Here is a 25994-nt window from a genome sequence, read left to right on the forward strand (position 1 = left end):
GGCATCAATTTAGAGAAGTGTAAGGATCATCCAAATCCAGAACAAGTGTGAAGTGTATAGCTCAAGTCTCTATAAGTTTGTATTTCCTATAATTTCCTTTCTGCCATTTGCAAGGCATCAATTTATAATTTCCAAATTTTAGTTTGTAATTTCCTTTATAGTTCTTAGTTTATAATTTCTTTACACGTTCTTAATTTGTAAGTTCCTAATTGTATATAATATAAGTGTGCTTCACTTAAATCTATAACAGCGTAAACATCTTTTTAAGTTAAGAGACAATGATGACCAAAAACTTTCCAGTAACAAATTTGTTGGAATTGGATTAAGTCTTTATGTAATGACTTCTTAATACTCACTACAGTTTCAAATAAGCACTATAACCCTGAGTTAGATGAAAGATTTTTAGGAAACTACCAAGAGACTTAGGAAAAGAAATATACAAAACTTGAACAGACATGAATATCTCTTCCCAATTTGATAATACAAGAGCAAGAATTCAACATATTATAGCCAAACTTAAAGAGAAATGCATTTATATACAAATACAGAAATAACTTAAAAACCAACAATATGATTTTTATAATCAAATTTATACTCACTGGCAGCAAACAATACGGAATTAACCAACGACAAAGAAGAAAAAAAAGACTGCTGATACATCCAAAACCAAAATTTAGGACACACTATTTTTGTACATTTAGTTAGCAGAACCCTTTGCGAATGCAATTTTTTATGAAAAGGGGAGGAAAAAAAAAAGGAAAAAATGAGCTCCAGCATTGGTCTGAGGGAGATGTGACTGGGGTTGTTCAGACAACTTCTAAAACCACCTTCCCTGGTACACTTCTCTTCTGCTTCACCTCATGGGCCTTTTGCACTTCTGCAATGGGAAATACCTTATCTACTGGAATTTTCAGCATCCCGGCCGTTGACAGTCGGCGAATCTCATGTAAACCTTCGGCGTCCGGCCTCATGTACGTCCACCAGTAATCTGATTAACATGATTAGATTGTGTTATTCAGTTACCTAAATAAAACAGTCCTAAATTTCAAACACATGCATGAAAGGAACAGCAGTAATAATTGATAAAAGAGAGAACTTTATCTTGAGATTCCATTAAGTGGGGAACAGTGTGATAAAAGTAACTAAAATCATCTAAAAGTTGCCAGCTGATAGAAGTATAATGTTTGGAGCTATCTTCTAATGGATTCAATTCAATGTATAATGTTTGGAGCTCTTTTCTGATGCAAGAGGAGTTGGTTGCGCCCAGTCTGCAGTATAATTACTTTGTTTATTTGTGTAAAAAAAAGTGTTATCAAGACCATTGAAGAATTAATGATCATATAGCAACCCCTTTAATAATATCTCAAACAAGAAATACAATGATAAATACACTTAACATGAATATAGCATCAAAATTAACCTATATAAAAATGTGATCCTTTTCCTTTCAGGCATTGGTTTAGTAATAAAATGTGTCTAGATGAGAAAAAGAAGAATGCCTTTGTACCTATTCCATGAGAAAATCTGTATTGGAGTTGCTTCTTTAGCAAAATAGCTGTTGCAGCAGGCAAACCAATCGGTAATCCATACCGATCTGCCAAGGAAGCTGCTTCACCCTATAATAGTACAAAGAGATGAGTTTCAATACAAATGACCGCATAAAGGCAAGAGCAACAGGAAAAAGGGTTGTCTAAAGGAGTTAAAAATGATAACGATTCAAATAAAATATTTCTCCGATGTCAACCTGCAGTGTCATATAATGTCCACCTTTCCTCAAAAGATTGATGCCAGTCTTCTCAGTTTCAGGTGCGCCTATGGTATCGAGAACAACATCAAATTGTCCTTTAATTGCATTCTCTATGTCCTGCAAATGCATCGCGGCATGATATCTCATGAGTATTGGATAGGAACATAGTGATGGTAAATGCATATGAATATAAAGAGTACCCTTACCTCAGCAGTATAATCAATGGCCTGTTCAGCACCAACTGATAACACTCGATCAATACTATGGCTTCCACATGAAGTAGATACACTGCAGCCGGCAGCTACTGCAATCTGAATTGCAGCTAGACCAACTGCTCCTCCCCCGCCAATCACTAACACTCTTTGTCTAATGAGAGGATAAAATGAAAAAAAAGAAGAAGATAATAAACAAACTGTGGATTCCTATTAAAAAGGCATATCATTTGAAGAGCATTTAGCAATTTAAAAGTTTGTTGATCTTGAAAGCACATTGTGCAGAAAACACATGCCATGCCACAAGTTCAGTTAGAAGAGAACAAGGGTAGAAAGAATTTCTGAAGCAATCATAATTGGATTCAAATGAAATGGACCATTTATACTGTCACGTTTCTTTGCCAAACTATTATCCTCACATTTCTGATACATTGCCAGATCTTTCCATGCATTAAAAGAAATAAATTTATACGAACACAAATTGTTAGAAAGGACAAACAACATAAAAGTATTAAAACTAATACTGCAAAACAGGTCAGGTAAAGAAAATTGCCATTCTATTAATGTAAATAGTAATCCTTTTAACATGCCAAAAGGGCATTATAAAATTGACATTTGCTTCTGAAAAGCTCAGAAGAATGAAACTGGACATACCCATCAGTTATTCGAGCTGTACTTTTCAAGGCACGCCATGCTGTCAAGGCAGCAAATGGAATAGCACTAGCTTCCTGTACAATCACAAAGGCCTCAAAGAATGAATCAACGACTCTATTAAATTCCAAGTTATTCACATCTGACTTGGAATAAAAATCTTGAATTAGTTTTGACAAAGATCACATTACTGATAAGCATGCTAAGAAATCCATAAAGAAAATTCACCTACTCAAACTGGCAAAAAACACAAGTGCCCATGCTACTTCGCTGGGGAGCTTTATATATAAACTTAACAAAGAGAAGATACACTGGTCTCAGACTATATAAAACCTAACATGGAACCTTAATATGCTAATGAATAAAAACAAAGTAGATTGTATATACTGCAACACAAGATTAAAGCTTAGCAAATGTCAGGAAAAAGAACATTCTTTGAGTATAAAATCATTAATTATTCCAACCAGTGAGCATAGAGAAACAATAAACAAACAAAAGTTAATTCAAATGAGAGAGTTTTCCTACAAGATCAAGATCATAAACCAAGGATGACTCATCATAAAAAGAGATAGAGAAACTAGATTGCTCTGGTGCTAGAAAAGTAAAGATGATAGCCAAAAAAACATGTATATTGGTTAATTGTTGTTGACACGATCTTTTTCTAGTAATGATAAGATGAAAATACGATAGAAGTTCTTTACAATTACTGACTCTATAAATGTTGATGAAAGTTTCAGAATAGTTCATCAAAAGATTCAAGATCTTATTCAACCAGAAACAGGCAGGTGATCAAGATCATAGAAAATAAATCATGGAGTATGAACTATCCAAACCATGTTTACATACCACATGAGTTATCGAAGCTGGTTTGACTGTCAGCTCGTCTTCTGAGAGAATGGCGTAATCCGCATAAGTACCTCTCACAGCCGTTGGGCGCAGTGCCCCAAACACTTCTTGACCAACAGCTAGTGAAGAAACATAAGCTCCTACCGCTGCAACTTCACCGCTAATATCCCGACCAAGGATTATCGGCAACAGTGGTTCAAAAATACAACGACCATAACCACATCGCATCTGGCAATTATACGAATTATGAAATCCCACGCAAACTATTCAGTTGAAATCGAACCACTCCTGAGCTCACATTCGGGGAAACAATTCGGTTTCGCTCTGACGAAAATGTATTCCCTGATCGGGAAGGTGAGAGATTCAAGGACTCACCCGCAAATCCAAGGGGTTGATGGAGACGGCGCGGGCGCGGACGAGGACCTCCCGCGGCTTCAGATCGGGGACGGCGACGTCCGAGCGCACCTCGAGAACCTCGGGCCCCCCGAACCGAGGTAACAGGACGGCCCGGCACGAGGTCGCGGCGGCCGAAGTGGAGGCGAGGCGGAGGCCCAGCGGTAGCCTCCCGGCGGCGACGATCCGGCGGCCTCCTAGCCGCCACATGGTGGGTATTCCCATTAGGCCGACAGCGGATCGCGGCGGCGGCGGGGGCGACAGAGGCCGGCGAAGGTTGGGACTTGGGAGGGAAGAGTGCAGCGTATTTGTGGAGTGAGCGGGGCGGCGTGGAGGAATCGGACGGCGATGTGTGAGCTTCTCGTCCACGCACGCTTCCGGTTCGGTCCGTTGGGTTGGAAATGGACCAGATCGGATCGGCATTTTAAAAAAAGCTCGAACCGATGCGAATTTTTCTTTCATTTTGCCCCCTTAAGTTTGCCTCATTATCCAAAATACTAGAAAATACACTAATAATAGACAATATAAATGGACATATTTATTTTTAAAATTTTTAGGAGTTTTTATCACTTTTAGTCAACCATGAAAATTAAAATGTACCTTAATTATTAAGATTATAAAATAGCACTTTTTTAAAGTTAAAACGCACATTATATATATTTTTATTAGAAATACCTTATTACAATATGGACGATTTTAATTAAATTTTAATAATTTTACTAAATTAATATAAAAATACTTCGTGTTTAGATTTTGATATAACAATGCTACAACAGTGTTGAAGTAAAAAAATTAAAATTAAAAATACAATATGATATTGATAAAATACTTAAAGAAATTATATTTTAATTTTAATAATATGTATAAATTATACTTTATATTTATCTAATAGTAGTTAACAAGAGTATTTCAAACTACATGGACCTTTGCGGCAACTAGTTGGGAATTTTCATTTTGCCCCTCAGAGAACAAAATGAAAATAGTGAATCATTCAAATTCCCTATCGATGGGGAAGACGACGTGTTTTTAATAAAACCATCCATTTAGATTAGATTTATTGGATTAATTTGTCTCATCAAATAATTTTAACAAATTGAATTGAAAATCTATCTACCAATTTAAGATTAGATCTAGACAGACTGATCCGTTTGGACTTGTGACCTTTGGACTTGTGACCTAAACAGGTCGGCTCTATGATGAATTTGAATTGACACACATGTTAAAAAATTTAAAACTAACTTATGAGTTTTGATTGATCTACCGTTTGAAAAAAATCTTTTAAAATTTAAAATTAAAATAGAAAAATTAATGAATTTGTGGGCTTATCCACTTAATTTGTAATTCAAATTTAAAATTTTAATATTATATATATTTTTTATTTTTTAATATGTTCGTGTGTCAACTCATCTAACCCGCAACTAATCTGTGACTCGTCTAACTCATGATCTATTTTAGATTAAGTTGAATTAGAGATTTTTCAATCCATAAATATGATCAATCGATTTGACCTATCTCATCATATGATAAATTTTTGATGGATTAATTCGTGCCATGCATGTTACGAGGAAAGCGACTTCTAGGGTTTCGATAAGGGAAGAAGTAATCGTGAGATCACTTTAGAATACGATTCTTTGATTAATTTACTCAAATAAATCATTTAAATAATATTTTTTAATAAAATTTATCTTTATTTATTTTTAAATAAATTTATATTTAATTTTCAAGTTATTAGATTTTTTTTCTAATGCTTGAAAAAGATACTTTACGTGCCTATTTAAGGAGAGATGTTATGTAACCTCTTGATTATTGGAGGCCGATTCCTCGCAGTGATCATCCTCAGCGGGTTCCTATCATCAGCCGAACTATTTCCTCCTTGATATCTTCGATCCCGATCTTGACAGTCGATCATGGGGAGGGGCAGGTTCAAGGCCAAGCCCACCGGCCGCAGAAACTTTTCCACCCCTGAAGAGATAGGTGATGCTCTCTAGTCCCGCCTACGTTTTTTTGCTCGTTTATGTTCGGATATTGACAATATTTACTTGGTTTCTGTGCAAATTCCTCGATGCACTGTTTCCCGCCTGCATATGAACAATTGCTCGATCCGATAGTGGCGCGGCCTAGTGAGGCCATGTAGTCTGTAAATCACATATGTTGCTTTGATGTTACCCTAATTAGTTTAGGTCAACGTAGTATCCGGGAAGTTAGATTGGCAATTTAGCACCTGACTGAATTGTTTTTTTTTATCGTGGTTGAGTGATGGATGAGAATGTTTGGTTAAACTTTAGTTTTCACTCCACTTGTTCTGTTTCTCGCAGAATTGTTCTGAAGTAACTAATGAATATTCATGTTAGATATATATGTCCGCAGAATCTGGAAACTGTTATGGAAACTAATCAAGAGTACATGTGTTCTGATAGTAAATTGATTTGATAACTTCTTCATATCCAATCTAGTTGCCAACCGGATAGCTGTCCTTTGCTCTAACAATTTTTTTGGTAGTGCCAACGACATCTTTGTTTCACTTTATGTATATTCTAAATTAATTCTGTTTGAGTACCACAGACTAGAAGTGAAGGATTGTGAAGAAATGGATAGGACATGGTTTTCTGCAGATAATTTGTTTTTCTTTTTTCACATTAAAGTTTTCCTGAAATACTGCTAGGGATATACATAGATCTGTAGGATCTTCAGTCTGGGTATTTTTGGCTGTCACAACACATGATATGTTTTCTGGAGTGCCTTCTTCCTGAGCAAATGTGGTTTTAGGACATCTCATACATCACTTTCTTTCCGATTCAAATTATTATACAATGGGCTAAATCACCAGATATTATATGCTGTTCAAGTGGTTCTGCAACTTCACTTAGCTTTTCTATTTATCTTTTGCTTTCTTGATATTCTTCACCAATACTTGTATGAAATGCCTTAAACTGGAGTTTGAAGAGATTTGTAGTATGAAATTAAGATGCTTTCTTTTTATATGTTGCTCTTAAATAATTATTTTTAGTCGGGATGTCTTTAGGTTGTCAATGGGGTTCTTTTCCTGTGTGCCTGAGATCAGCAATATTTAGTTGTTATAAGGATCAAATAGCTGGGAAAAGGGTACCTTACATATAGTAGAAGACTTTGATTGGATATTTTTGTTTTTAATATATGCCCCAAGCTCCTCCGTCTGACATGTTTTAACCATTCAATGAAATTGCAGCTTCTGGTTCTTCAGCTCGCCCTCGCACCTTTAAACAGGTTGGCTGTTATTTAAGCTTGTTAAATGAGGATAATGCCTTCTATTTTCTATGGAAAGATTGGATGTAGAAATTATTTAATTGGTCTCCTTTTGCATTGCTCATATAATAATACTCATCTTTTGTCCCTACACAATTATTTGAATGTTATTTGCTGATTGTTTTTTCTTTTTACATCAATTTTACTAGAATGTAGTTTATTTCAATAACTCTGAATAGACACTCTTTACTTCTTGGTTGCTCAACAGATTTTATGAGTATGTATAAAATTATTCAACACGTAATGAGTAATAAAAATATGCATCAATCAATTCAGCTTTTCCAGTCACACAGGGCTTTTCTATTCAGTTCTTGTGTTTGTAAGCCCCTTGATTCTAGTTGGAGAAGGGTTAGAAGAGAACAGTAACAAAAAAGAGGATGCTTTGGAATTATGTGGCTGATATAATGAAACATGTTTATCTTTCACTGCAGGTCAAGCAGTTGATAGTTTATTATATTATTAATATTTCTTCTCCCTTATTTTATTTTCTTATTTCTTCTCTAACTTGCTTAATTGATTGAGGAACTGCAGATTGATGTCTTTTATCCTTTTGATTCACTTTTTGTTGGTTTTTCATATCTGTTAATGGAGAACTAGTCAACATTAGTTTGTTTCTCACCGATTCCTTCCCCGAGAGCTACACTGGCTATATCATGAACCCGAAGAAGTCATAAAATTTCCTGCTATGAATCCAGATTAAAAATTCTGGACTGTATTTATGTTTAATTTGGTGTAAAATCAGCTTCTTAACTGTGGGAGTGGTGCTAGAATTATCGAGGGAAAGAATTGGGTGTACCAAGGATGGTGAGAATGTGTTTAAACAAAAGGCTCTAAAGAAAGTAATTTTATAGCTGCAGCTGTCTCATATAAAGATAAGAAGCACCTAATAAAAATCTCTCTTTGGATGAATTGAACACCTTAAAAAAAAACCAAAAAAATGAAAATCAGTTTGGAAAAAAAGGAAAAATACAATGATTCTAGATTCATATTTGATATAACTGCACTCTAATTTATTTCAAGTTGGACTTAATGATCTTTGTTAACTATCCTTTACATGCTATACATGGTGGAAATGCAAATTTTTGTTGAAATTTGTTTTTTAGTTGATTATTTTACTAATTGATTTCTAATGCATTAGGCTATGATGAAGGTATCTTGTCAGTAAGTAAAAGAATGTCTGGTGCACTTAAATTTCTGCCATACAATTCTGATCGATTCAGTTAGGTTTGAATTGTCAGAAAATTGTGAATGGTGGGGTATATAGTCAACTTTTATTGTTTTTTAACATTTTATCAACCACCGAATTTTCTAGACATTTCTCCCAAATCTTGTTTCATCAATTTATGTACATAGTTGATGCCCAATTTTCTATTTTCTGGGACTTTTAGGTTCTTACTGTTATCCTATTTGTAGGATTTTTCCCCCTTTGATGTAAGGACTAGAAATATCATTGTAACTTTCCTAGGTCCAAGAGGAAGTTGAAGATAATGAAGAGGATGAATCTGAGGAGGAAAGTGATGACTCTGTAGATGGGACTGAGGTTACAAATCCTGTTTCTTTGCATATATATCATTTGTCGTTCCTTAGGTACCCATTATGTGCTTTGTCATATTTTTGCATCTCTTATCACTACCGTTATATCTTTTGCAGAAAAAGAAGGGCATTCTTGACATTAGTGAGATTCAAAATCCAAACCTGATAAAACCTAAGAATGTGAAAGCTAGAGCAGCTGATGTAAGTGAGAACTTTGAACTGAGAAAGTTCTCTCTCTCTCTCTCTCTTTTTGTAAATTGTATAATTTTTACTGCTGAGTGAAACATGCAAACTTTTCATGTTCGCCCTTCTATATATTCAAAAATTCCTTTTCACCTATTAGTTATATTTCTCTGTGCAATTTTTTGTTTTTTTATGACCATTTAGTACTGGTAGCCTTATACATATAGCTTCTCCAAAGTATAGGATTTTTATATCTATATTGGTTAGTTTATGATTAACAGTATTCTCATGTTTTCATGGCACTTGCCAATCAGTTCTGTAATATTTATTTATCTCTCTTGAAAATTCAATGCAGGTGGAGAACACCCCTGAACTCTCTCGACGTGAAAGGTATGCTAAATATAGCTTTTTGATTCTTGTCATGGCCTCTGCTAAATTTTCTTCACACTAGTTCAATTAAGCTTATGTTTTGTATTTCTTATTGCTTCAACCATCTCATTTGTTATCAATATGGCTTTTAATACTAACAGAATACAAATTGTAACATATCAATTTGTAGCATCTTATCTGAACTAATTAAATAAATGAGGGGAAAGGTCTTCAATAGCTTGTAATTGCTGGAAAATTAAGAGTAGTGCTATGCCGTTAATCAGAGTACCCACCTGCACTGTCTTATTAGCCTGAATCAAAGGTGCAGTAGGCAGATTTATGATGGATGTTGTTGATGCAGTGAGGTAAATGAAAAAAGAAAATGGTTATGAATTTTGTACATCAATTTCTGATTAGCATCTGTCGCCACGTCCTATGTACTTTTCCAAGTTTTGTCTTGCACATTAATGATGGTTTTTTGTTTTGGCTGACCTGGGTTTTGACTAGCATAAAATAGCGCTAGGTATGGACATTTCAGCATGATGTGTTTCATTTGGGCCATTATCCACTTTGCTTCATTTACTTATCACATCAGCTGCATCGTCTTCCGTCCATTTTAATTTTACGCTACCGTGAACTTGTAGTTTGTATCTATATTGCAAATCTTCCGTCCATTTGTAACCTCCTGCGTCTTGTCTTGTCATGTTGGTTCAGTTTGCTGTAGTTTTCCAGTCTCTATAAGACATATCAGCTCCATGCCATGCTGTATAATATAATAAGATGTAAGTTGAACCTTTTAGGTTCACATTGATGCTTGAAGAATAACATCAAATTCCAAGTAGTCTTTTTCACATAATGTTAATCTTCAGAGGCAGGAGACAAATTATTGTTATTTTTTTCCATAGGGAAGAGATAGAGAAACAAAAAGCTCATGAGCGATACATGAGGTTGCAGGAACAAGGGAAAACTGAACAAGCTAGGAAAGATTTGGGTAAAATCGAAATATCCATCTGCTTTTTCCTTTCTCCAGCTCTTGTTTGTTTAAGTGATTCTTTTATAAGCTTTATGTTTTAGCAGTCCACTTTTGAAAGCCTCCTAGGCTCCTTCATGTTTCCAAAACAACCATTTAATAAGATGTGACAGACTAGTATAGTACGTACAATATTTTTCAGTTTCTATTGAACCATACAATCTGTTATTGGTACTCATGATTTGCCTTTTGTTTATTGAACTACACAATCCGTGTGTAGTTCTAATACATAAAAGCTCAAAAGTTTTGCTGTTCCCTCAGTATTGTAATATTTGACTTTTAAATGGAACACTTACTGTTTCACAGCTCATTCTTGAAACTTTGTTTGACTCGAAGCTCACAAAGGAAAATCTATCTTTTGTATGCTTTTTTTTGGCTCAGACTCTTTTCATTTTATTTTTGGTATCATCAGTGTACTTGAACTTGGGCATGAGACTGCATATTCAAGGGCAACATAAGATTTTATTCCTAGTGAAAATATCGTGCCATCTGATGGCAATGGTACTGGTTTGGTACTACAAGGATCAGTGCAAAAAATATATTTAACTTTGCGCCGATTGAGTCTTTTCTAAAAGTATCATTCTCTATGCTGAACGTCAAACTAAAATCCGTTGTACTGCATAGAAGCAGTTCTTCCCTTGATTTTAATTTCTAAAGCTGTCTCAATCAAATTTTTTTTGTTTCACAGAGCGTCTTGCATTGGTACGACAACAAAGAGCTGAAGCTGCAAAGAAAAGAGAGGAGGAAAAAACTGGTATGTAATTTCACATGCAATTATACTTTAACTAAATGTTCTGTCGATATGATTGCTTAAGATATACATCCTACATCCCAAATTATATTGTACCTGGATTTTCCACAATCTTCAAATCATCAGTTGGTTTTGTCAGAGCCATCTATCCCATTCAACCCAGATATTACTTTTATGCTATCTTTCACAAGAGAGAATGGAGTGGGAATGATAGTAGAACGATTGATGTATTCCTTTGTTTGGTCCAGGTAGTTGATTCACTCAAGCAATTTGACCTGCTCGATCGTTTGGCTTATCTAACCATCCAATCTGACTAATTCTTTTCAATCCATCTAGCTGGTTCGGACCATCATGTTCGTCAAGTTGTATTTCCATCCAACTCCATGAAGGATTGTGTAGGCTCAGTTGTTAAATGGACCATTCCTTGGCTCGTTCATTTCACCTCAAATTGCTCATTCAAATGCTAGAATAAAATGATAAATGACAACAGCCCTTTTCAATGTTCCAAGCTTTTCCATACTGATTTCTTTCCAATGCACTTAATCGGATCTACCTCTTTTACTTGCAGCTAAAGAACAGAAGAGGACCGAAGCTCGCAAGTGATAATAATACTCAGACTGCACTTTCCGGCTGCTCTGCTGGTATTTTCCAGGAAACTACAACCCCCAAATCGCACATTGTTGCATTAGCAGTCATTCGATCTGCTGTTTAATCATATTGAAATTTCAACTCAGTAATTGCCAAACATTTGGTTCTAGTAAACAAGAGCACTAAACGTCATATTAAACAGTGTCTGTTCAACGTGTTTATGGTAAAACAATGAAGAGTAATTTGGTGCCCAAAATAAGAGGTGTGATTGGAATATCTCAAAACATAAGGGTACCATTTAGATTTGGATCGCTCTCATTCTACAGTTTGACTCCAATGGCCGAAATCCTCTCTGGCAAATGCACCACCATGGCCGCGGCCGCGATTGGCCCCTGCAATGATCCCTATTCACCACCGCACCAAAGGTTTCCATCTTGACTTCTTGTTCTTCTCTACAGGTACAACACGATGTAGTGCTAGTAACTTTGTTCTTCCTAGTCGATCCTATGTATTTACTCGAAGTTCAGTTTCAGATTTAAAATATCATGATCTGCTTTTAGTAATTTAGAAATGGTTTGATCCCTTCTCAAGATGTGCTTTTCATACGACTGTTGGATTCTTTGTTGATTGTTCTCAGCTTCGAGCATATTCATTGCTTTAACTATCCGAGTTTAAGGGTGTGTTCATGATGCTTTCTGATGAGCAATGGTATAAACCAAGCTCGTTAAATAAGTTTTTCTTATACTTGAAGGCAGCACATCGTCTACGTTCCTATACATTTCAATCTTAGTCTCAGTTAATCCCTAATGTATGAAAATTACATTTGAAAGAGATAGAATGCTCGAAAGAAGGTGATGACGGAGGACCTCATGCTTCTCTTCTAGATAGCTTCTTTTTTGTGTGCAATGGTGCAGTGGTTGTGCTCAAGTTTTAATTTGCCATTGTTTGCTGCAGTAGTTGGGAGGGATTGCCAAATTAACTAGAGTTGCCGAAGGAATAGAAAGGAAGGGAAATAGAGGATGAAACGGATCATGCATCAATCCATCGGTTGATAAACGGAAACTGACAAAAGTTGGTCAAAAGTGAGGTATGTCGTCAAACCAAAACAGTGACAGTTGTGGATGGAGTATATATAGAGGGAGATAGATGCTGTGTCTCACACCAACGTAATAGGTTGCATAGTTATAGATGTATATATATGGACCAATTGCAAGTGGCATGCAACTGGGGCCCTCACTTTACCATTACAACTAGGAAGAGCTTTCTCATAAATAGTTGTCCATAAGATCTACTATAACCTAAAACCGTTGGAGTGATGAATATGATAAATTTATCATTTATAGATATTAACCGTTTCCACATAAAGAATTACCTTCAATTTTAATTTCTTGATTTATTTCTCTATAGATAATTGTGAAGCCAATTATATAGGACACCTAAGATTAGTATATGACCTTTTGCCACATTATAAGATCTATTATATGTTTATTTTATTTTTTAAAAAATAATTTTAGAGATAAATGATCTTGATCCGTTTAAAATACAACTTATATGTAGTCAAAAATTAATCTTTAAAATATTTGTTTACTTTTATTTTGGGACAAAATAGTTCAAGAACAAATGATGTTGATCAAATTCTATTTCACTTTTTTAGAGTATATATATATATATTTTTTAATTTTAAGGATCATTTTGTTGGAGTTTAAATTTGCAACATCACTCAAGTGAAGTGTTAATGATTGGAAAACATCAAATTAAACTTGACTCAAGGGAATTTTTGATAATTTTTTGAGAATATTTTGTAAAAAAACCATATAAACTAATTTTAGAAGGGGAGGAGGATGAGTGTGCTTAATGATAACAAAACATGATTTCCCACGCGTAATTATTATTTGTTTCGATTCGATTTTGCACACTTCAACCAGTTAAATGACTTAATTTGCACATAGAGTTGTGCTTAATGTTCCCAAAATCATAATTGTCATGGCATAAAACTATGGTTTTATACTCAAAGCCTCACCTTCGGATATAAGATATGGATTTTAAGCATTCTTCTAGTAGTCATTAATTTGATTGAATCCATTGGATTAATTTGCCCCACTAAACAATTTAGACAGATTGAATTAAAATTTTATCAATCTATTTTAAAATGGATTCAAATGCATCGACTTATCTGGACCTACAATCCGCATAAATTGATCCGTGATAAACTTGAGTTGGCTCATGGATTAAAAAAAATTATTTATTTTTTTAAATTTAAAATTAAAGTAGAAAATTTAGTAAGATTGATTCGTTTAAATCATAATTTAAATTTAAAAATTTTAATTTAATCAATTTAAACTGTAATTCAAATTTAAAATTTTAAATATTTTTTTATATTTTTATTTTTTAATAAGCTCGTGGGTTGACATGTTTGCATAACCCGCAATCCTCCTTAAATTGGATTAGAGATTTTTTAGCCCGATTAGCCGGCCTGTTCCACTCTGCTATATGATGAGTTTTTGATGTTAACCATCCTATCATAGATTAATCCATTTGACAGTTCTAAATTTCTTCTACACAATCACACAAGAATCTTTCGTGCAAACATAGTGTTGCTTGGACACGATTACTACCACAAGGTTGTGATACACCCACCTATCAAGCTCTATGAGACTAATGAAGTTCCACCTTGTATCGAAAACAAAAACAAAAAACAAAGGTTTTGTTTCGAATGATGGGGGCTTGGCTTTGGTTGGAAATGATCGGCGAGAACTTATAGGGTTTGGTTGGGTATCAAGTACAGGTCAAAGCAAGCTTGCAAATGAAAGGAAACAAGACTTGATAATGCAGACATTGCTTCCAAGCATAACAAGCTCAACTTGATTCCTTTCTTCCACTTTTTGTTGACCTAATCCATCGACCTCTCTTCCATTTTTCTTTTAGAGCAGAGAGACTTAGCAACACTTGCAAAAACTTACTACTGGCTTCAATCATCCTTGGAGCTGTTTTGCCTTGTGCGAGCCAACTTTGTGCTCAAGAAAGCATTCCCAACTCTGAACAAATTGCACCTACAAAATCAATTTCCACTTCAAGTGCATTGCATTGCGGCATCAGACGAGCTCGAAATCAGCTGAACTACCGTAATCTCAGGTGAACTACATAAACCTCTAAATGACCTCAATCAAACAACAACTTGTACCCAAATCAAGATCCAAACTCAATTAATGTATTTGACAGACTGATCATAATCTAATTAATTTAGTTGGCCAACTACTATTAGTTTCTAACAAAAAGAACCATAACATGTATAATAATGTCCAGTTTCTCCTAAAATTTTATGAAACTTCTCCACTGAATTTAAGTCTAATAAAATTCATTTCCTATGGATTTTTTTTTTGTAGATTCATCAGATAAATAGATGATGATGCCAACAAGGAGGATATGATAGTTAATTACAAGAGGAGGAAGAAGGAGGAGGAAACACTTAAAGATGGGAGATGTCATTGGAGTGACCCATGCTGCTGCTTTGACCGTCATCAAAGTTCTTGGAGTAGCTATCGGCATCATAGCCGAAGCTGGGTGGCTTGGGGTTGCAGCAGCACCGGATGCCCTTGCTCTCCCTTAGCAGCTTCTTGAGGAGGCCACGCCACCTGCGGCTCCAATCGATGACAGCCTCGCCGTTCTCATCACGGGGGAGAAGGTGGTGGTAGAAGCGCGAACGGCCACGCGGAAACCATGACGGCGAGGCCATGCACCGAGCAATGGAGGAGGAGTGTGGTGGCGACTCCGTGTCCATGGCTGGAGATAGGTGGAGGTGGTTTGGGTGTGAGTGAAGGTTCACAAAAAAATGCAGAGTAGGTGCCTATGCTACTACGGTTATATATAATGGCCAATTCAAAAGAACATTTTTCATATTCAATCTCATCCATTATCTCTCATGTAGACAGAAAGAATCTACTAAAACTATTTAGTTTTACCAAATAAGATAAGAATTATGAATAATCCTAATGAAAACCATATTGAATTGTTATTGGGAGCTGAGAGCACAGCAATCAAAAAGAACTGTGCTCCAAATCACCAACACAAAGTTTTCATGTTGTTGATTCCTAGGCATAGTGCTTCTTCCCCCTATCCAAGGATTGACTCACAATACATAACCATAGGTGTAACCTTTCGCTAAATACTAAAATCACCAATTGAAGCATCCGAGGCTGCATCAATCGAGGATAGACGACAGAAGGAATTGTTCTATCTACAAACTTCACCTTCACTGAGTGTGATATTTTGTTTTCTTCCCTGTTGGGCTTGAGGAGGACAATGACAACTCCAATTGAGAGCATTGTTCATCGAACTGACTGATTCAGTGGTTCAATGCCAATTTGGCTTATGCGTCTTTTAGGGTTTTTTTTTTTCAAAGGTTAAATAACTAGATGCAATGTCTAGTACTGATGAATTCACCACTGTATAAAGCTGGTCACATATGGCCAAGCAAATAGGCATGGGGAGGAAGTTGACAAGGAAGGAGACAATGAATGATGTGGAATATGAATCGAGGACCACCGGCTTGCCAGCTTATTTGGTTCAATGGATCTACCTGTGTGTTAGAAATGCTACACTAGGAGGCAAAAAACTTAGATAAAGAAACCCTTTGCCTAAAATCCAAGTGAAAGACTCCTATCTAGTCGTTCGTTCACTTACAAAGGGTCAAGGTTAACGGGACTCAAGATTTGACAATTGAATCAAAAGATTTTGCATGCTCAATACACAAAAACAACCACCAAATCTTTATCCCATTGAGTGGAGTCAGTTATATATAGATCCTCTTATGTTGTTTCTCATTTATATTTAAATGAATTTTATGTTGTTTTATCGTTGCTAACTAAGTCTTCTTTAGTTTCTTAGAGAGTTACAAGTGGAGTAAAGACTCATAAATGTTTGTAAAATTGAATGACAGATTAAAAACACACACGAAAAGAAATCCAATCTGATTGAACTAGATTCTTTAAACTACGATGATTCAAGTGAACAAACATACGGTTGTCTAATTCAATCGATTGAATCAACCGATCCAGTGACTTCACTGAAAAGGAAAGGCACCTTAAGCTTAAGCATTTACCTCCATGATCATGGACATCGATGGAACGGTGTTCCACAAGTCATCTTCCACACACCTGATCAAAGAAAAGAATTTTACCTAATCCTCCATAACTTCTCCCAGTAGCTTAATCTCAAGGATTCGTCTTTATCGGACTGATGAGCATTTCAGGGACGTCGAATCAACAGCAGTCTGCTAAATTAGGGTTTATGAGAGAGAGAGAGCAGAGCAGGATAAGAGCACAAATTTCGGGGCGACCAACCTGACAAAACACGCTCGTAGTCGAAGCCCGGGCGGCGACTCCTAAAATGCCGCCGCCGTCCGCCATTTCCGTCGGCGACGGCTGGTAGCTCTCCGCCTTCCCGCCGTCGAAAGGAATCCATCGATCGATCGATTTCCTAGCGGAAACGCCTTGTATGGATTAGGGCGGCGGCCCATATAAGGCCCATATAGAAGCCTACAAGGCCCATTAAATTAATTGGGTCATCGGGTAATCACATCATTTTAATAATTTCGTCAAATAATATATCATGAATTTTAAATATTATAAATAATTGAATACTAAAGATTATCGAGTCTTTATTGTTTATCTTTTCTTTTATTATTATTATTATTATTTTGGTTAATAAGAATGTTGAAAATACTATTAAATTTTAGAATAAATTAGAAGATGCATCAAAATTGAAATGAAACTTAAATTTCATGCACTGAATTATTCTTATTTTAACTAGAGAAAACACTTTTTTTTTAGAGGTTGTTTCATTGGGTGGAAACAATGGGTTGAAAGGAAAGTTGAGATACAATCAAAGTTTTACATTGAAAATATATAGAAAAAATCATAAGATAGAGATATCTATATTGGTATGAGGCCTTTTGGGTAAAGTCCAAAAATAAAACCATGAAGGTATGAGACTCAAAATGGACAATATCATACCGTTTTAGAAATATATGTGGATAAATTTAAAGAATGTATAGAGGAAATTTTCATCAAAAGTGTATGCATTCATATATCATTTCAGCACTCAAGAGAATTCATTTCCTAGCTCTAAGTGAAGCATCATCCACATGATAGCATAGGAATGCACTTTGTTATTGATTTTATTTGCAACTATATGAAAATGAGATAGTATACTTCAAGATCATTTCCATATACATATATATCGAAAACAAGTTAACAAAGCAAAGGTGAAAGTTCAAATATTTGTTAGTGGAAAATATATCTATATATCTCCAAAGTACAATTATATAAGTATGCATATATGTTAATATTGTTGATTGAACAAAGATGGCACAATGTCTTCCAAGAGACCATAGTCGTGGACTTGGCGATTCGTCTGAGGTGGAAGTAGGTCATCGACATGTAAACATGTATTCGGTTTCAATGGAGATGCTACTTCTTTGTGGTGGAGAAACATTGTTGGCATATTTGTTAGCGAAGACGGCGGCATCCAAAGGTTGATGCAATTTCCACCATGAAAGTTTGAAGTGCTATAATGGTTGTGTTTCCCTTCGTAGGTGGTGACCACGGTCATTGGGTCTTCGTGTGATCTCTCCACTCTCTTCTTCACGTTGCATTTTGGAGTAGTGCATCGAAAATAGCTTCTGAATTATAGGAGAGATCTATCAAAATTAATAGATTTTATAGCATGTAATTGATTTAAATCGATTGAGTTGTTGAGAGATGAATGACCTTGGAAATGGGCTGTTTTTGACCGCCTTCTGGCCATACTTCCTCCATCGATAGCCGTCTTCAAGATGATCGACTTCGCTTTTGGTCATGAACGCAAATCTCGGCTCTCTTTGCCTTTTCTCTCTTTGTTTCTTTGACTTGTTACTAGTCCTATACAATCAATTGAGAATTATATAATAAAGATTTTTTTCCATCCAATTATAATAAACAAGGAGAGAAATTAAAACCCTAAAACTAAAACCAAAACTAAAAAAGGTATATTTTAGTCTCACTCCATAAAAAAAGAAAATAAAAACTATATATAATATTTGTTTTTTTTGTATTATATATATGTATATGTGAAAAATAAAACCTTACAAAATGGATTTATTTTGTTGGGCAACAAGGAGAGAGAAAGGGAAATCAAATTAAACCCTTCAATTCAATATTAAAGTTTCCAATAATTTTAGCTTAATTCTCTCATAATTATGATTAGAACGAGTTAAAAGAAGGATATAATAATAACATGTAAAACAATATAAGAAAATTAAGTGTTCAAGGAGATAAAAGATAGATAATTAGGTCCTAATTATTGAACTGGAGGGCTAGTGATAAAAACCTACACTTTCTTGTTCTTGTGCTTAAGGCCAACTTCTTCTTCTTCATCATCATCATCATCATCTCCTTTTGCCACCTTCCTCTCCTCCTCGTGGCCTATCGGCTCTGTGGTAGAGGAAGACATCGAGGAATTGGGCATCATTTGATGTTGCGTTGCTATGCCATCTTCAATCTCGATCTTTCTATTCGTATCAAAAGCCTCTCCATTGAAGCCAAAGGGGAAGTGATCATGATCCTTCTTTATGATCTCTTCTGCCATGGCGAAGAATTAATTGAAGGCAGTGAGAATTGAAGACTTTGGATGAGGGTTTGGAAGAGAGAAAAGAGGTAAAAGGTCTAAGAGTGTGGCTTTAGTTGTGCATGCTCCTTCTTTAAGATCATCTCATGGTACAATTTAATGGATAGAGTAATTAAAGGAGGACTTTTGAACACTCACACCACACACTTTCTTGTCTTCTCATGTACATATATATATATATATATATTTTAAGGGAATATTGTTTAGCTCTTAAGTTAAGAGAGAGTCAAGTTTACAAGAGTAGAATTGAAAATTTTAAGTTTTATTTATTTGTTTTAGAGGAAAATTTTCACTTGTAAAATACTTTGGCTTTGATCTCTTGGCATTAACTTCATAGAATAATATCATGAGACTATTTCTCATTTAGGACAAAAGCTATAAGGTCAATTAGTTAAATCCCTCCTAATAACTTGTATAATTATATTATTGATCCAAATAAATTGACACTTTTTAACAATGGAGAGGGTAAACGAAATATTTTCAGAAGTAGGCAGGGAGGGGAATGTAATTTATTAAATGATACAGAGAATTTAAAATGTTTCTGGGGCAAAGTGAAAATTTCCTTCGATTTTATTTTAATTATTTTGTTCGTGAGCGGGAACCAGCAACGGCGCTCAGTGTCCTCTGTCGGGAACCGACACTTCGGCACGTGCGAGAATAGGCGGGTCTTGGGCGGTGCCCGACAGGCGCTACTCGCCGTCCGATCTCGATCGGACGACGCAGGCGCTAGATTTCTCCTATTCCTTTCGAGATCGTACGACGGGGACGTTAGATTTTCTTCGGCTCCATGATGCCCGGGTGGTCCCCGGGGGCAGATTGTGACATGTCGCCAACAAAATCTATGAATAGATTGAGATGCTGCCGCTTGCTGCTTTGAATCCTATTTAATTTGGTTTTTGTTAGTTTTATTTTTCATATATATATATATATATATATATATATATGTTGAATTTACTGTAAATAAACATTAATTAAAATAGAGAAATGTAGGGAGGAAAAAAAAATTCTCCCATGAAAAGTTTTGAATGAAATAAACAATACAAAAGTTCAACATAAATAAGCATTATAATTTTACGTAGGGCATTTTAACAATCAAACTAAAATATTAGAGTATTTTAATAATTAAAAAATATCAAAAGTTTGAATAAAATATATATTTTAGAGGTTCACTTTTGAATACAACTTCATGATTAATCTGACAAAACATAAATATTAAATTATATATATAAATTATGTATTAATTCAATAGAGGTAAATTATTAATTGTGCCGGCACACAAAAGCTTAAATTTATAGGATCAAAAGAAATATATAAAAATTAAAAATAATCTTTGATGAAAAGACAAACTTCGAGCTGGTGATCAGTTATTTTCAAGTGGAAAGTGATATGAAAGCAATAAGGTCTAAGGCCTAACTACATATATGTATCATCACGCTACAAAGTCAAATCTTGGAGTGATGACTAATGAAAGGAAACCAAAAATTAAATGTTGCTTTCTTTTCTTTTTTTTCTTTCTTTTTTTTTGTTTCATTTGACTTAAAATAATAAGAACAAACAAAGAAACGAGGCTGCTCATGCTCTTGAATCCATGCTTAATGGAGAGGATAAACAATTAAAAGACAAGGATGTTGAATGCGAATCAAAAGAACTGATACTGTCTCCTCATCCTCCACTATTCCTTGTGACATTGTTATTTTATGAGAGCATCCGCAACGCTCGTGGCGTTATAACGCCTTTAACAGGGGTCTACTAGGGTCCACTGCCACGTGGTCGACAGTGGTGGTCGACCAGTGGTCGATCACCATATGGTGGTCGACCACACCCTTGGTGGTCGACCACGTGGTCGATCACCATATGGTGGTCGACCACCACTCACACTATCTCCTCTCTGCCAACGCGTTAACATTAAAAAAATAAAAATAAAAAGCACGGGCCCACCTATTAACGCGTTCAGAACTCTGAACGCGTTCAATACCTCACTCCTCTCTCACTCCTTCCTCACTCTTCCACATCCTTCCTTCACTCCTCCACGTCTGCTATTAACGGCCGATTAACAGCGCGTTGCGGATGCTATGAACGAACTATCAAAATTGAATTTAAACCAATCTGTATCTTAAACCTACTTGAATTCACCAATTTTTTTTTACCCCGAGCTAATGGTGCTAAGAAAACGGGCTATTGGGATGGATCACTGCAAACGCTTCTTGATTTATCCTGGTAGCCGATAGAAAACTTCCGTAGGATTGGATCGATCACCCCAAGATTAGTTGACGTACGCTGAATATTTGGTACCAATTAAAAGAAATGATAAACAATTTTTTCCCCAGACAATCGTACAGCAGCAAGGTGTTTAGTGATTTACCCAAATGCCTACAGTTCGAATCTCAACTACAATGCACTGTAGGATATTTTCCACCAATGGGATGAAAAATCTAGGATGTTGATTGTTGAGAGCAGAGCTGTGCGTGCCTCCAGATTTACCTTAGTGATTGGTGAAAAACTTCCGTAGAACTGAATTGGTCACCTCCAGAATTAATCGGATCATAAGAACTGAATACCTGAATTATAAAAAAATGATAATTTTTTTTCACGATTCGGTGGTAAGAGATAGGATTGCTTCTCATGCAGCGATGGTTCGAATCTCACGCTAAGTATTTCCGAACGCTTGTGGAATCAAACCACTAGTGACGCTGGACTATCCTGTCAAGATCTGCTTGTACTTCTCGGATCTACCTGATGGCCGATCTATGGGATCGGGCTGTCCGTCTCCATAATTAATCGGATAGTAAGAATTGGATATCAGTATCTAATAAAAAATAAAAAAAAAGAAATTGTTTTCTTCTGCATGAACTCAGCCGGTTGGTTTTTAGTTCTTTTTGTGCTCCAACAACTACGATGGGTTGTGTATAAGACAAATATGAAAAGAAATTGCGAAAGATCAGTGTGAGAATATATTAGAAAACTGGCACATGGATAGTGAACATTAGCACTCTAGGCTATCGTTCCTACATCACAGTATGCTTAAGAAACAAAGTTGGATAAATCTAACTTTCATTGAAAGCAAAATCCAACGAAAAGGAACTCTTACTCATGGGATCTAGATCTAATAAATGACTCTGAATGGTTTATAAAAGAACTGAAACTAACTACTGATGAGCCTGCAGACTTACGAGGATTTATGCCATTAATGATCATAGTTGTTACCGTCCTTCAATTTCCTCAGAAGCACCATTTCCCCCATCTACAGGTTGAATAAGAATGAGGTTAGCAAAACTTGAAAACAACTACGAAATGTCCAAAGCAAACATCAATGTGCACCTTCATTGTCAGCAGATGCATACACTGAGCGGCGTGAACGAACTTGCTGCTGAGGTGTGGGCTAATGAAAATGAACAGATGCAGAGTCAATTAGTACCCCCAACGATACAAACAATTAAGTGTGAAAACATGATTAATGTTATAGATAGAAACATTAGTTTTCATGATGAAATCGTCACAAGAGTCAATTAGTACCTGCAGCTTTGGGCGAAGTGCTTCTAGAGGTCCCTTGGGTTTCTGAGCATGCCCTCCTTGCTGTAGTAATAAACCATGCAAAAAAAGATATAGAAGGCTATATATCAATTCTTAGTTTTAAGATAGTGACATGAATATTTGATGCTATGTTGATACCTTCCCTAAAGCCCAATCTGCAGAATCAAAGTATGCACGTTCATGATCCTGCATAAGAATTTGATAGTGTTGGTTGTGGAATGAATCTTCAAGGAAAACAATCTGTCTATAGAATTGAAGCAAAACTTCCACTTCAAGATAGAATAACTTGCCTTGGATATCAGTGGTGGTTTTTTGGGTACCATTCTTCCATATTTCTTCTTGATTGCTTCTTCCTACAATATAGAAGCCATACATACCACCAAAAGATGATACATCTTTGTCAATATATTCTTAAAAAGTTATGCATGCCTATCTCAATTAACTATATCAATTATTCAACAGAAAAAAGTTGTAATCTCACCTCCTGTTGGGCTGATGGCATGCCATTTTCCTCATTTTGATTCTCGTGTTCATTGGCATCCATGTTCGACATGGTGGGCTTGAATGAACTTGAAGAAACTGCGACAGAGAGACAGGTATAATAAATTAGTTGAAAGACTGCCGGATTATTCCAAACAAATACATCATGTTCAGAAATTGGTTAGAGCAAGATTGTGGTTAGAGCCATATGCCAAGAGAATAAATTTGGCAGCAAATAAGGTCTCAAAAAAGTAACTAAAAGCACATGCAAACCCTGGAAAAAATAGGAGCCACGAGAAGATGCTAAGAAAGTTCCTGGAATCGGCTTGTAACTTTTCTCATTTTTTTTTCTTACAAAAGGCATCTCAAGCCATCTCCCCAGCTCCATGCTTCCAAATGCTCGAAGTTGTGGTCAGACACTGGTATAATTTCAACAGAGAAGTATATAATTTAGAGATGATCTACATATCTAACAGTTTGAAGATGAGTTTGTAATTGAAATGTTTGACCTTTTCAGGTTTACAAAAAATTCAAAACTGCCTGTTTTATACAAATGTTTAACACAGTTTAACCCAAGTGTATACTTGTATATGAACTTTGTTAAATATACTTATTCATATGCTTAGTTTTTGCTTTATTCTGATTCAAGCAGACTGCAACTTTAGAAATTAAAGAAATTGATAATTTGTTATGCTTGCAATATAAATTAGTAACATTTGCTTTTCACAATCACAAAAGACAAATCCTTTTTTTTTTTAAAAAAAAAAAGAGAGAAACTAAAATGTATTTGGTCCTAGGTAGCAGTAGCACCTATGCTATTTTATTTAGTGAGTTGATAAAGCATTGAAAAAACACATTCAAGGGATTAGGATGTGAGAAGAAGAGAATGAAATTCCATAGTTTAGTCCCATGTTTCTAAGTGAGGCTTCCAGATGCTAGAAGCCATCTTTGGGGTGTGTTTGAATGTCTATGGGAGACCAGATTTTTTGTAGAGAAAAAAACTTCTTCTGGGGAAGAGCTTTTGTCTAGTCTAGGGAATTGTTAAATATGAAGTTTTCATTGTTTTCCCACTGGATGGCTGACAGATTAGTCTAGATAAGATTGGGAGGGCTAATGTACACATCGTGGGCAACGGATTTGTCATTGTTTATCATACATTTTTTGCTTTAATATTATATGATCTTGGATTCTATCCATGGAGTAGACTTACATAGAACCAAGTTAAGTAACTCTTGTTATGTTTGTGTGATTGTGTTATTATATCAAGTGAGACGAAAATTTCAATACATCATCTCATGGTGGAGATGATTTCACTTTCAAAAGCATAATATTTAGATCTACAAGTATGGAACAGCGGATCTCACCAGCCGCATCTAGTGAAGAAACTTCTGATCCCAACACTTGAAACAAAAAATTAGGTATAGATTCAGATTATATCAGATTGGTGCCTGGATCTGGCTTCAGACATTCAGCTTTCATTCATCAAACCCTAAAAAAGTGTGAACGATTTCTAAGACTCAAACCCTACCAGTTCCCTCATCAAATAACCACAGCTGAAATGGATACACAGAGTACAACTCCACTGGTAGCATTGGTCAACACTTGATCTACCATAAATGAGGATAGGTTTTACCATCATTTATACCAGGCAAAATTACTGTTTTCTAAGCACAGATCCACCAAAACTGATGATCAATCTGTTATTTTTTCCAACTAGGAAACTTCAAATTAACAGCACATGCTACAGATTAGATCAACATGGGGTCCACCAATGAAAGAAGCAACATTCATAATGGGAGTGATTTAAACAGCAAATTCAAATTCAAGTTCTCGATCGAATTAAACACCCGACAATCCATTAAGATCGACTTCGTCTGGAAAATCTCGTGGAATAAACATTATGATCTAATCATCTAATCAAACAGAGGAAAACTAGAAATTCCTCTTGCGCAATGAAAAAGTAAGAGAAAGGCCACGCACGAGCTCGTACTAGACGATCTAAAGGCCGAATCGAACAAGAAGTAAGAATGAAGAATGCGGAGAAGAGGAGCCATCGTACCTCTGCTGGCGATCTAGATCGGCGACGGAGGAGGAGGCTGCTTCCTCCACCTCTTGATCGCAATTAAATTAATTAAAAATAAAAAAACAATGACGAGATAAGACAACGAGTCAGACCAGGGACGACGACTCTGAGATCATCTGTCTCATTGAAGGTAGGAAACAGTGGTTGCCTCATGGTGCTTACGTAATCAAACCTCACAATGACGTACGACCTGGAAGCGGATTCATCAGTTTCCCCGCTTCCTGTTCTATCCAGGACAAGGTAAACTTAGTCCGAAATGCTAAACTAAATTGAATCAAGTGTTTTTAACATAATTATAAGTTGGCTAAGAGTTATGACATTGCTAATATCGGTCATATATTGATAAAAAAATAAAACTATATAATTAAATTAGAACTTCTTTATCTCATTTAAAATAATATAATTTTTAATATTATATTATAGAGACACTAAGTTAAAAGAATATATACCGGTTAAATCCGAAACCTTGCATATTTAAAAATCAAGATATTAGTGAAAGAGAACTGATATGCTGCGCGATTTATCCCGCACGACCCGTGCGTGACACCTCTGACCCACCGTCACTGCCGCCGCCTCGAGCATGATCGACACGCCGCTCGTCGACGCTCCGTCCGGTGGCGGATTCCGATCGGATAGGAGCTAGAATCCAACGA

At 35.7% G+C, this 25994-nt stretch overlaps 5 protein-coding genes across 7 annotated transcripts; 1 reads left to right on the plus strand and 4 right to left on the minus strand.

Annotated features, from left to right (window-relative positions):
* Nucleotides 1-613: 613 nt before the first annotated feature.
* Nucleotides 614-4127, minus strand: LOC141824983 (uncharacterized). The gene is made up of 7 exons (XM_074712337.1): nucleotides 3832-4127; nucleotides 3457-3684; nucleotides 2614-2687; nucleotides 1954-2113; nucleotides 1745-1864; nucleotides 1508-1616; nucleotides 614-988 (listed from the first exon to the last, which is right to left on the minus strand). The coding sequence occupies exons 1-7, from the start codon at nucleotides 4072-4074 to the stop codon at nucleotides 807-809; spliced, it is 1116 nt and encodes a 371-aa protein (XP_074568438.1). The 5' UTR covers nucleotides 4075-4127; the 3' UTR covers nucleotides 614-806.
* Nucleotides 4128-5663: 1536 nt separating this feature from the next.
* On the plus strand, nucleotides 5664-11861 carry LOC141823392 (uncharacterized). Of its 2 annotated transcripts, XM_074710672.1 has the most exons (9): nucleotides 5664-5701; nucleotides 5735-5823; nucleotides 7055-7092; nucleotides 8597-8671; nucleotides 8782-8865; nucleotides 9203-9237; nucleotides 10122-10207; nucleotides 10935-11000; nucleotides 11566-11861. In XM_074710672.1, the coding sequence occupies exons 2-9, from the start codon at nucleotides 5757-5759 to the stop codon at nucleotides 11598-11600; spliced, it is 486 nt and encodes a 161-aa protein (XP_074566773.1). In that variant the 5' UTR covers nucleotides 5664-5701; nucleotides 5735-5756; the 3' UTR covers nucleotides 11601-11861. The 2 variants fall into 2 exon arrangements, with proteins under 2 accessions (XP_074566773.1, XP_074566772.1); XM_074710671.1 differs by having other exon boundaries at nucleotides 5671-5823.
* Nucleotides 11862-14161: 2300 nt separating this feature from the next.
* LOC141825554 (uncharacterized) lies at nucleotides 14162-16751 on the minus strand. Of its 2 annotated transcripts, none has more exons than XR_012601517.1 (2): nucleotides 16684-16751; nucleotides 14162-14635 (listed from the first exon to the last, which is right to left on the minus strand). XR_012601517.1 is itself a non-coding variant. In XM_074712935.1 (2 exons), exon 2 carries the CDS (start codon nucleotides 15361-15363, stop codon nucleotides 15052-15054), a length of 312 nt encoding a protein of 103 aa, XP_074569036.1. In that variant the 5' UTR covers nucleotides 15364-15365; nucleotides 16684-16751; the 3' UTR covers nucleotides 14899-15051. The 2 variants fall into 2 exon arrangements, 1 of the variants encoding a protein (XP_074569036.1); XM_074712935.1 differs by lacking the exon at nucleotides 14162-14635 and adding an exon at nucleotides 14899-15365.
* Nucleotides 16752-17924: 1173 nt separating this feature from the next.
* On the minus strand, nucleotides 17925-19277 carry LOC141823767 (WRKY transcription factor 71-like). Its single transcript, XM_074711008.1, has 3 exons — nucleotides 18955-19277; nucleotides 18353-18502; nucleotides 17925-18264 (listed from the first exon to the last, which is right to left on the minus strand). The coding sequence occupies exons 1-3, from the start codon at nucleotides 19206-19208 to the stop codon at nucleotides 17925-17927; spliced, it is 744 nt and encodes a 247-aa protein (XP_074567109.1). The 5' UTR covers nucleotides 19209-19277.
* A 2933-nt stretch (nucleotides 19278-22210) lies between these two features.
* LOC141823393 (uncharacterized) lies at nucleotides 22211-25368 on the minus strand. The gene is made up of 8 exons (XM_074710673.1): nucleotides 25318-25368; nucleotides 23532-23677; nucleotides 23260-23357; nucleotides 23069-23131; nucleotides 22917-22964; nucleotides 22761-22820; nucleotides 22566-22626; nucleotides 22211-22488 (listed from the first exon to the last, which is right to left on the minus strand). The coding sequence occupies exons 2-8, from the start codon at nucleotides 23644-23646 to the stop codon at nucleotides 22448-22450; spliced, it is 486 nt and encodes a 161-aa protein (XP_074566774.1). The 5' UTR covers nucleotides 23647-23677; nucleotides 25318-25368; the 3' UTR covers nucleotides 22211-22447.
* Between the last annotated feature and the right edge of the window lie 626 nt (nucleotides 25369-25994).

The sequence above is a fragment of the Curcuma longa genome, chromosome 3 (assembly GCF_044706935.1).
Source record: "Curcuma longa cultivar G26 ecotype Majalengka, Jawa Barat chromosome 3, ITB_CL_G26_1.1, whole genome shotgun sequence".
In the NCBI taxonomy this organism is placed as follows: domain Eukaryota; kingdom Viridiplantae; phylum Streptophyta; class Magnoliopsida; order Zingiberales; family Zingiberaceae; genus Curcuma; species Curcuma longa.